The 11767-nt window shown below is 50.4% G+C and overlaps 1 protein-coding gene across 7 annotated transcripts in view; it reads left to right on the top strand.

Annotated features, from left to right (window-relative positions):
- The first annotated feature begins 7461 nt into the window (after positions 1–7461).
- FLNB (filamin B) overlaps positions 7462–11767 on the top strand; it is a 139821-nt gene continuing 135515 nt past the window's right edge. For 6 of the 7 annotated variants that reach the window (XM_005222908.5, XM_005222907.5, XM_005222906.5 and 3 more), the window contains exon 1: positions 7462–7900. In XM_005222908.5, the coding sequence (XP_005222965.1) occupies positions 7609–7900 (292 nt within the window). In that variant the 5' untranslated portion in view covers positions 7462–7608. The remainder of the gene's footprint in view (positions 7901–11767) is intronic. The other variant, NM_001191460.3, reaches the window with a different exon arrangement.

Genomic DNA, 11767 nt, shown 5'->3' with positions numbered 1-11767 from the left:
ATTTCGTTATGATATACTCACAGTACCAGCTACACATACCTGTGCTGTTGTTGTTTAGCCTCTAAGTTGTGTCTGACTCTTTTGTGACCCCATGGACTGTAACCTGCCAGGCTCCTCTGTCCATGGGGATTCTCCAGGCAAGAATACTGGAGTGGGTTGCCATGCCCTCCTCCAGGGGATCTTCCCAACCCAGGGATCGAACCCAGGTCTCCTGCATTGCAGGTGGATCCTTTACAATCTGAACCACCAGGAAACCCATATATATATATATCCATATATATATATATATATCTCCATATATACACAAATATGTATATTCATGATACCATTACTACAATCAAAATGGAGACTATATCCATCACTCCAAAAATTTTCCTCATACTTTTTTGTAACCTCTCCCTTCCATCCCTTCCCACTTTCCCCCTACATCCCCAGGCACACCCTGATCTGCTTTCTGTCACTATAAATAGCTTGCATTTTCTAGAGGCTTACATAAATGAAATCACACAGCATGTACTCTTTTTTTGTCTAGCTTCTTTCATGGAGGTTACTAATTTTGAGATTTAGCTGCGTTTTGCGCGTCAGATCCTTAGTTTCTATTGTTGAGTACTGACTAGTTCATTGTATGGATGCACCGCAGTGCATTCGTCAATTCACCTGTTAATGGACCTTTGGGTTGTTTCAGTTTGGGGCAATTACAAATAAAGCTGGTGCAAACACCCAAGTACAAGTCTTTTTTATGGACACATGCTTCTATTTCCCTTGGGTAATTACCTAGGAGTGAAAGAGCTGGATCATAAGTTTAATTTTTCAAGAAATTGCTTTCCAAAATGGGTTTACCATTTTACATTCCCACCAATGATGCATGTTTCAAAACAGAGAAACATTTAAGGTAGAAAGTCCTTAAGGTAGAAAGTAAAACTTCTTATAATTCTACTTCCTAGGTAACTGTTTCCTGTAAGTCCTTCCAAAGTTTCTATTTTTTTTTTTTTTTAAGTACACACAGAACCAGACTGAGACATAGAAGTGCTCCTGCTGCTGCTGCTGCTAAGTCGCTTCAGTTGTGTCCGACTCTGTGTGACCCCATAGACGGCAGCCCACCAGGCTCCCCCGTCCCTGGGATTCTCCAAGCAAGAACACTGGAGTGGGTTGCCATTTCCTTCTCCAATGCAGGAAAGTGAAAAGTGAAAGTGAAGTCTCTCAGTTGTGTCTGACTCTTCACAACCCCATGGACTGCAGCCTAGCAGGCTCCTCCATCCATGGGATTTTCCAGGCAAGAGTACTGGAGTGGGGTGCCATTGCCTTCTCCAAGAAGTGCTCCAGGCAGGCTAATAATCTGGGATCCCCTCAACTTGATATTTTAAAAAGTGTTTCAGAGTGGTTCAAGGATGTGGAGAAACTGACATTTCTGTTCATAAAATAGATAATTTCTTTTTTTAGAAACAAAAAATTTTATTACATATACAGAATAAACTGTTGTCTTTTCCTTGGAATTTTCCTGAAATTGCAGTTGTCCAGGCAGTTTTCTGGGAGCTAAAGGGCATATGGTTCAGGTGACGAGTGTTGTGTGCTCAGCCGTGTCTGACTCTTTGCCACCCCATGGACTGCAGCCCGTCAGGCACCTCTGTCCATGGGCTTCTCCAGGCAAGAATACTGGAGTGGGTTGTCATTCCCTTCTCCAGTGGATCTTCCCGACCCAGGGATTGAACCCTCCTGTGGCTCCGGCACTGGCAGGTGGTTCTTTACCACTGAGCCACCTGGGAAGCCCAAGATTCAGGTGATGAATAAACAAACCAGCATGCAGCTCTGACCGGGACCAAGCTGACAGACCAAGGCTCTGAGAGAGCCGTCGCCTAGCTGGACTCTGGCGTGGTGGTGCCAAGGACGGGAATGTTCTAGTTTCCTCCAGAGGAGGCTATTTCCCTCTGAGCGTCGGTTAAGTCTCAGTGAGCGTGAACACTCAAGTTAACCAGCACTGTGTTTTGATCTAGACCAGTGCTATTTGGGTTCCCCTTCTAGTCTTGCACCCTAATAGGCTGCCTGGCTGATCAGTTCTGTGCATATATTCACATGTATTAGTTCTACCTTCATTTAAAAAAAAATGTGTACACAAATTGAATCATATAAAGTCACATTGATCTGTAACTTGCTTTTCTTTTTCCCCACATTACAATAAATTCTGAGATCCTTTCACATCAGCCTATGTGTAGATCCATCACATTCTTGTGTTAAAAAAAAAGAAAAAAGTACCAAGGTGGTCCACCAGATGGATGTACTGTAATGTGGGACTTAGCAACTTTAATGAGCACATGAATTGCCTCGGGGACCTTGTTAAATTGCAGCTTCAGATTCGGCAGGTCCAAGGTGGCACCTGGTGCCGTGGGAGCTGCTGGCAGGATCACACCACGTGACCTCTACCCACAAGCGAGGGACACTTGGCTGTTAGAGACAGTGTGCTGCAGGAAACAGGCTTGACTATCTGAAAGGAGTCCTAGAGAACAGGCTTGAGAGTCAGAAGACATAGTGTTGAACTCTGACCCTGACACTAACCATGTGACCTTAAGCAGGTCACAACCTTTCTGAGTGGCCAGTGACTCCCTCCTCCCCCAGCAATTCAGTAAGTGGTCACAAAGGCCTCCACTCTCTTAGACCCTAGGGATAAAGATAAACAATCGCTGTCCTTGAGTGCTCTGAGTAATACTACTAATCCTGGCCTGAAGAGCAGTGGGGGAGGAGGGAGTCAACAAGATAAGGATGGAAAAGGGCTTTGTCAGTGGTCCAGCCATCCACAAAAGGGCAGTTCTATTCCAGTTGGAAGGCTGACTGGGTTTGCCAGGTGAGAGTGGCTAGACAGGGTTTTCTTTAGCTGAAAAGTACTCTGTGACATTTGTCTGCACTTTAGAAAAGCAGACCAGACTCACATAAATCTTCCAAAAAAGTCAAAGCCAGATGGGATTGAGGAAGAGGGCCCAGTCATCTGCAAACTTTTTTTTTTTTTGGTGATTCCAACAAGACTGGGGTGGGGGCTGGGGCAGTGAGTTCCATCTTGGCCTAGGAAATTGCGGGAGGAATCCAAGGCCCTCAGTAGACCCTGACTCCTGCTCCTGCCGAATGAATACCACACGGATGTCCAGTGGATAGTGGCCACTGTCTTCAGTCCTTTGCCACCACTGGGCAAACTGTGCTCCTGGCAGTTGCGCTTAGAGACTCAGAACTGGCCTCTGGAGTTTGTTAGTTCAGGGTCTGCATCCAGGTTCTGACACCTGATTCCCAAGGGACTCTGAGCAAGTGACCTGATTTCTTCTTCTTCTTTTTTTTTTTCAGCCTCAGTTTCCCTACTTGTAAAATGGGGCTGATAATAACACTTCGAGCATCAAGCTCAAAGTGTTCTTGAGAAGATTAAAAAACTAAGCCCCAGGGCTTCCCTGGTGGGTCAGTGGTGAAGAATCTGCCTGCCAAAGCGGGGGACACAGGTTTGATCCCTGATCTGGGGAGATCCCACATGGAGGAGCTGCTACGCCCGTCAGCCACAACTATTGAGCCTGTGCTCCAGAGCCTGGGAGCTCCAACTACTGAGCCTTATGTGCAGCAACTACTGAAACCCACACACCCAGAGCCTGTGCTCTGCAGCAAGAGAAACCACCACACTGAGAAGCTACTGCAAAGAGAAGTCCGTGCACTGCAACCAGAGAGTAGCCCCCAGCTCTCCGCAGATAGAGGAAAGCCCGGGCAGCAACAAAGACCGAACACAGCCCCCCACCCAAAAAAGTATTAGTAGTGATAAGGATGGTATTAAAAACAAAAAAACAAAAAAACCCTCCCAGACGTGATGCTTAGCTCAGTACCTGGCACTAGGAAGTGGCCAAGTACTACAGCTGTAGGATCAGAGATAAAATCACGATCACGTAGCCCATTGAGTGGCTCCAGTAAAGAATGGCTTTCATGAACACTGCTCTGCCTGTTCTGAGCGTTACCTTAGCCAGTGGGTGAGTGGGAGAGTTGGGGTACCTTTTCGCAGCAACCTGCCTCCTAGCAGCCCCCACCTAATCTTAAAATCTCAGGGTAGGGTTGCCTGGTGGGGCCCCTGGACCTGTAAAACACCTCTGCTGTTGCCACCACTTTAGAGGAAGGCCAGCTCTCCCAACACCCCTCTGTCACCCTCCCCGCCAGAGTAGGCTTCCTCTTAGCACCCGACCCACGTGGCTCCAAGGACCTCTGCAATCAGGGCTGGCAGAGGAGGGTGAACCCTCCCACTTCTCCAGGGAGCTCCTGAGAGAACCAGCTCCTCTTCCTCTAGCGGGTGGAGACAGAGCAAATATTCTCAGTTCTATTTTGCTTCTCTTTCTTTCTGGCAGGGTGTGGACATTGGTGTAAAATTACAACTGAGGAGGCCCCCACCCTAGCAGAGAGGTGCATCTGGTGAGAATGGAAGTTCACCTTGTAAGTCCTGGTTCTTCGTCTCTGTTCCCTTTGGAAAGTGGGCTTCTAAACCTGGAACCTTCAGATTTCACTGTTTGATGTCTGTGACAATAATAGCAGTATCGGCCCTCTCAGCTGACATGTACCGCCAAGTGTTATACACGTGGTTTCTCATTTGTCAGAAATTCCTAGGAGGTACACTGTTAATGTAGGTTACAGCTAAAGAAACAAAATCAGGGTAGCTGTGGGTTCCTGCTCTTAATCATGATTACTGTATTGTCTTTCTTAGCCCTTCCTTAGAATCTAGTTTCTGTCACTCTGTGACCTTAAGTATCTGATTACTCTTCTCAACTTCAGTTTCCTTACTGGTAAAATGGGGATAATAACATCTTCTGGAGTTGCTGTGATAATTAAATGAGAATATCAGCACTTAAGAAGCAGAAGCTTCCATTATTATTTTTACTATTACTACTATTCTTATTATTTCTATTATTTTTTGTTAAATGAGAGCCTTGTCGACATAACTGTGGAATGCATTGGTGAAAATGCTCCCTGCAGAAATGCCTGCCCTCTTCTTTTATCAAATGTTGATGGAGAGCCCTTTGAAGACCTTGTGTGCTTCCTCCCCTTGCACCAAAGCCACTGATCACCCTCCTCCACCATGGTTATGGAGTCCCCTTCACTCCGCATAAACTGCTCCCTTGGGTGTCTCCTGATTGGATGTGGAGAATCACCAGACTCATCCTAAGACAGGGATGTCTCAGCTCAGAGTGAGGTGGACTAGATAGTTATATGCAGAACTTAGTTATTTGTGTCAAGACTTGGTGAAAACAGACATATCTCCTAAGAAAGCAGAACCTTAGTACATTATCAGCTGCTGAGTGAACTGAGTTGATCATATTAGCTCCAGTCTCACCTAGCAGGGAGGAGATCCCCTTGGGAATGAGACACTGGCTGATAAGTTTTGATGGATGCCTTTGGGTGGAAGAAAGCTTGAGGAACTAGAAGGCTCGCACATGGGGTAGGCCAGGTTACCCACAGTGCCTTTAGTGAATCTGCTGCTCAGGTTGTGTAGACAAAGACAAGGTCCAGGCTGGGAACAGCATGACAGCTTTTAGGCATAGTACAGACTTTGGTGTTAGACCCAGGTTCACGTCCAGCTTTGTCCAGTCCTTACCAGCTGACCTCCAGCAAATTTCTTCACTTAATCACAAAGAAGGGGAATGATTCTTCCAATAGTTACTGATCCTAACAATGGGCCAGAGCCAGGGCCAGGGCCAGGTAATACCTTCTCTTCCTCAAGACTCTTCTGGGCATTTCCAGTGAGTGAGGCACTCTATCTGAAGAAAGTGCTTCACCTTGTACACAAATGATCCGTTACATAAGGCTATAACCATACATCTGCGGGCTCCTCCCAGAGCTGGAAGCCCTTGACAGCTATCCATCCTGCCCAACCTCTTCCCAACTGGGTCCTTAAAAGAATTAGATGTGACTACAGAGAACCAGAGAGAAGACAGCATGAGAGACTCCGCCTCATGTTGCTGGCTTTGAAGATAGAGAAAGCAGCCTCTGCCAAGGAATTTGGGAAGCTTCTAGAAGCTGGAAAAGCCAAAGAAATGGGTTCTTCCCTAAAGCCTCCAGAAAGGAATGGATCCTTCCAATACCTTGATTTTAGTTCAGTGAGCCCTCTGAGGGACTCTAAACTACAGAAAAGCAAGATAACAATGTGTGCGTGTATGTTTAAAGACAAAGTTTTGGTAGTTTGTTACAGCAGCATTAAGGAACTAATATACATGGCAAACTATGGTTCATTTCTATCACCACCATTAGGGTGTTTGTGATAGTTGATTTATACTTTTTCTCCCATTAGTCTATGAACTCCTCAAGGTTAAATTATAAGTTTGTCTTATTTACCATTTGTTGGCAGGAGTCTGAGTAAACTCCGGGAGTTGGTGATGGACAGGGAGGCCTGGTGTGCTGCGATTCATGGGGTCGCGAAGAGTCGGACACGACTGAGGGACTGAAGTGAATGATAAGAAGGCTGATAGCCCTTCAGTTAGTAGGCAGTCAATAAATACTATGAACGATAATACTATAATTCATATGTGTTCAGTTAATATGAGAAGGAAAATGTCCATTTCAGGGACTTCCCTGGTCACAGTGGTTAAGAATTCGCCTTCCAGTGCAGGCGACAAATTTCAATCCTTGGTTCGGGACCTAAGATCCCACATTCCACCTGGCAACTAAGCCAGCGCGCCCCAACTACTGAGCCTGTGCTCTGGAGCCTGAGCGCTCCAACCAAAGATCCCACATGACGCAACTGAGACCCGAGGCAGCCAAATAAATTTATTTTTTTTAAAGTCCATTTCCTTCACGATGCTCCTAGTGCCTAACACGGAGCCTGTGGACTGTGTTAGTCGCTCAGTCGCGTCCGACTCTGCGCACCCGTGGATTGTTAACCCGCCAGGGTTCTCTGTCCGTGGAATTCTCCTGGGAAGAATACTGGAGTGGATTGCCATTCCCTTCTCCAGAGGGACTTCCCAACCCAGGGATCGAACCCTGGCCTCCTGCCTCGCAGCCAGATTCTTTACCGTTTGAGCTACAGGGAAGTCCTTAACACAGAGCCCACCTAGCACACAGCAATAGCTCAATAAAAGGTCTTATTGAAACTTATTGAACCTGCAGGTGGATGAAATACCCCTCCCCGCCAACCTCTCCCGTGTGACCCATGCCACCGTCCCTGCCCATTCTGTCCAGGTTCCTACCTCTGCACGTCCCCTCACTCTGGAACCGGGTGACCTTCTTGAGAAGCCGGACATCTCCCGCCTAGCTTCCTTTCACCGAGGCGGTGAGCACAGAAGGCGGGGACCCCAGAGGACTTGGGAGTTCTCGGGCCGCAATGCCCGCTTCGAGCGGCAGGGGGCGAGCGTGGCCCGGGAGCGCCCTCCTGAGGGTTGGGACGGGGCGGGGCTTCAGGGGCGGGCCGACTCAGTGCGCAGGCGCGGGGCCAGACGCCTCGCGCGGCCACGGGCAGGCGGGCGCAGAGCAGCCCTAGCTGCGGCTTCGGTAGCAGCGAGTTCGAGCCCCGCTCCCGCTCCGCTTTGGTTTTTTTCGCTCCCCGCGGCCCTTGGGCTTCCATACGCCAGTCTCCGGCAACTCGCTGCGCATAGCGCTCTCCCCGCCGCCAGAATGCCCGTAACCGAGAAGGACCTGGCGGAGGACGCGCCCTGGAAGAAGATCCAGCAGAACACCTTCACGCGTTGGTGCAACGAGCACCTTAAGTGCGTGAACAAGCGCATAGGGAACCTGCAGACCGACCTGAGCGACGGGCTGCGGCTCATCGCGCTCCTGGAGGTGCTCAGCCAGAAGCACATGTACCGCAAGTACCACCAGCGGCCCACCTTCCGCCAGATGCAGCTGGAGAACGTGTCCGTGGCGCTCGAGTTCCTGGACCGCGAGAGCATCAAGCTCGTGTCCATCGGTGAGTGCCCTGGCCCGGCCGGTACCCCTCGCCCTCCAGCCTCCACCGCGCGTGCGCCCCTGTGGAGGCTGAAGCTCCCTGTCGGGTGCCCCACCACCACCACCGCGCCGAGCACCCGCGGGCTCCGTGTGGGCTCCGGGACCGGGGGACATTGTCCCCCGAGGGCGCGAGGACAAAGGGGACCTAGGCCCCTTCGGGAGATCCATCCTCCAGGGCGCTCTCCTCGTGTGCTCGCTCCCTGCCGTGCGCCGGGGCTGTGCGCCTATTGGGGGCGGTGGGTTGAAGGTTCGGGTTGAGGCCGCACGGGGAGAGTCGGGGCTGTGGCATTTCTCTGCAGCTGGGGTGTCGCTGCAGGAGCTGGGGTGTCGCAGCGGGAGCCGGGGGACTGGAAGCCTCAGGTCCGCGGTCCCTGGGGGGTGGAGCCCTCCTCCGGCGCTCCCTGGAGCGCTCGCCCCTCTGCGTCCCGTGGCCGCCGAATGGGCGTTGGCTGGGAGGCCAGGTGGGAAGGCCCCGGGAGGGACTGTTCTCTGAATCCTGGGCCTCCCACCCAGGTGGAGACGGGGACCTGGCGGTCGCCGGAAGGGGTGTGGGCCCCGAGGTGGGAAGGAGAGCCGCGGGGGTGTGTCTTTCTCGCTCCCAGCTCGGCTCTGCCCGCGTTGTCGCCGCCGAAGGTGTCATTCAGAGATGGGTGGTGGTCACAGTAACCGCTGCCTTGTAGGAGCCCCAGCTAGTGCGCGCTGGGTGCCCTCAGCCTTCCCAGTCATCTCGCTCCTCAAGCAGCCTGCGAGCTGGGGCGCCGTTAGACCCCTGTTGCAGACGAGGCGGGGCCAGAGGGTTAATGGGCTTGCCCAGGCTAGCGAGGGTCCAGCTGAGAATTGAAGGAAGTGGGTGACAATTAAAGGAGACTTTGCCTTCCTCTCCCCGCCCTCCCCACACCAGGGTCTTCCTGAGAGGGGGGAGGGAGTTGGCGTTGGGTTCCTCTCCCTCGCCTCCCCCCGACCCGCAACGGGGGAGGAAGAGTGGGGGTGAGGTCCCCACTGTGACCTCGGCTGGTTGAGGGCTTCTGGAAGGGTCACAAGGCGGCCGATGGGTGTGGACTCTAAGGATCGGGGCAACGGGCGTGTAGTGTGTGTGCCCGCGCGAGTGTGTTTGTGTGCAGAGTGTATGTACACAGAGCATGTGTGTGGAGAGCATGTCATTGTGCAGAGAATGTGTGTGCAGCTACATTGTGTGTGTGTGTTTGCGTTCTGCCAGACGAACCTCGTGCCGTGAGTAGCTGCCTCAGGTCTCTTCCTGAGGAAAGCAGGCCTAAAGCTGGGTTCCGAGGCTGAGCCTCCTCGTCCTCTCCACCGCCCTCCCCCACGCCTGTCTTGGCAGGTAGGGCTGCTTCCTGGGCCACCGCCCAGTCAGCCTCCCATGGAGGGTAGCGTCCCTGCCCTGGGAAGCTGTGTGACATGCTGTCGCCTTTGGGGCACCAGTCTCCTGCAAGGAGGAAAGGAGAACCTCAGTTTCTCTGGGAATTATTTTCTTTTCAGATTCCTCAGATCCCTCTGAGGAATCTCAAAGGCCGGCTGGGCTCAACATGGATCCCTTCTTCTTTGCTTTGAAAATGTGTATTTATTTAATTAACTGAACAAAGAAATTTAAAGTAAACCAGGAGTGTCCGAACATGACATGAAATCTCTTTTAAAAAAAAACAAAAAAAACAAAACCACAGTACTAGAAAATCCTGGACCGACTAGTCTGCCAGCTGTTTACAGAGGCTGCAGCTGCCTGCGGCATGGTTTCCCATCAGCGCCCCCAAATTGAGGGCCTTATTCTAGACTTTGTCTGGCCCCATACGTCTTTCCCCTTAGCCCTCATGATTTTCATTCCTGAACCCAGCCAGGCCACAGCGACTTCTACCGTCCTGGCATTCCAGGGTTAGCGTTCCCTTCCCTGGTTGTGGTCTGTGGACTTTGGCAGTTTCTCGCTATGAACCTCTTCCTACCACAGTTTACACTGTTTTATTTTCTCCTTTTAAATAATTTCTTGGATCATATTCCCCAGAGTGGGATTCCTGGGTCAAAGGGTGTGATCACATTTATGACTCCCGTCACTGGCTGCCTAGTTGTTCTCCAGAAAGATCTTACAGCAAACAGGTTTTCCAGCCTCTGGAGCCTGGAGGGAGAGTTGCCAAGGGCCAGGACTCCCTGAGGCGGTAATGCCTGAGGCCTCTTCCCTCTGCTCCTGGGACTGTGCAGGATAAAGGCCCTTCAGAAAAAAAATCACATCCTGCGAGGACTTCAGTTCAAGCTTTCCCTGCTTATGCTGTGTTACATTGTGCTGACGATGACAAATGAGCTCCAAATGAGTGTGTTCTGTTGATGACCCCGCTGATCGCCACCTTGAATCCTTGAGATCTGGTTTCCTTGTCTATGTAATGATCTTCCCACCACTTCCCAGTCCAGGCCAAGTGCTTAGAAAATGGTTGTTATTACTGGGGATGGTGGTTAATATCATTGTCTTCAGTCGAGTCAGTCGAGTCCGACTCTTTGTGACCCTGTGGACTCTAGGTTGCTACTCTAGGTTGCTATCTATGGACTGTACTGCGCCAGGTTGCTCTGTCCATGGGATTCTCCAGGCAAGAATACTGGAGTGGGTTGCCATACCGTCTTCCAGGGGATCTTCCTGACCCAGGGATTGAACCTGTGTCTCCTGCATTGGCAGGTGGGTTCAAATTGGGGAGGAGCCTGGTAGGCTACAGTCCATGGGGTCCCAAAGAGTCAGACACAACTGAGCAACTTCATCTTTCACTTTTCTTTACCACTAGCACCACCTGGGAAGCTGGTTAGTATCATTGCCTCTATTTAAAGTTGGGGAAACAGGAGTGAAGTAACTTCTTGTGAGTGTCACCCAGCTGGTGAATGTTGACTGGAACCTATGTCTGACAAGTTGTTGATCTTGAGGCTTAACTGACCTATTTTTCAGGGTCAGAAATGAGTAAAATACAGCCCCATTGTCCCACCAGAGAGCTCATATGAACACAAAGTTTTGTAACTCTGGGGTGTAGGGGTTATGGTTGGACATCCATGCATTGAGCCTCTGACCTTGAACAAAGGGAGGGCTTAGGTGAGGGATGAGAACTCTGAACTGTGAAGAGGGTCCATGAGATGAGTGTCATGTCAGGAAGTGAGCAGAATCAGTTTGCACCTTTTTTTGTTTGCTTGGTTTTTTGCTTTTCTCTCTCCTTCCCTTCTCTTTCCTTTGTGCTGTGCTCAGTTGTGTCTGACTCTTTGCACCCTCGTTGTCTGTAGCCCGCCAGGCTCCTCTGTCCATGGAAGTTTTCAGGCAAGGATACTGGAGTGGGTTGCCATTGCCTTCTCAAGGGGGTTCTTCCCAACCCAGGGATCAAACCCTCATCTCTTGCATCTCTTTCTTTGGCAGGTGGTTTCTTTAGCACTAGCACCAGTGGGAAAGCCTGAGTTTGCAACTTATATCTTGTTTTGAGGTGAATTTGTTGAGGGAATAGCTGCCCTGTCTTCAGTGGTTTTGTTGTTTGTTTGTTGGAGATTCCTACTACCAATGGGAGAAATTTCCCTCCTGTGATCTGGGAAAGTAGCTATGCAGGGTTTTGTATACTTTGGGTAGCTCCCAACAACATAGGTTGTGGGACTCATGAGAGCTGGGTATAGGCGCCAGTGTGTGACATAGGTGGTCGGATGCTGAGAGCAGTGTGGCTTTTCTGCCTCGAATTCCCTGGCTGTTGTTTGTGTGTGTGATTCCTTGTAAGGTGGGCCCATCCTCGGCTTCATCCCAAAGTTGAAGTTACTTCTTATACCCTGGGCAGTTCATAATGAGGCCTCAGCATATTTAATTCCAGTTGTC

The sequence above is a fragment of the Bos taurus genome, chromosome 22 (genome assembly GCF_002263795.3).
Source record: "Bos taurus isolate L1 Dominette 01449 registration number 42190680 breed Hereford chromosome 22, ARS-UCD2.0, whole genome shotgun sequence".
Lineage (NCBI taxonomy): Eukaryota > Metazoa > Chordata > Mammalia > Artiodactyla > Bovidae > Bos > Bos taurus.
This window is presented reverse-complemented; position numbering and strand designations above follow the sequence as displayed.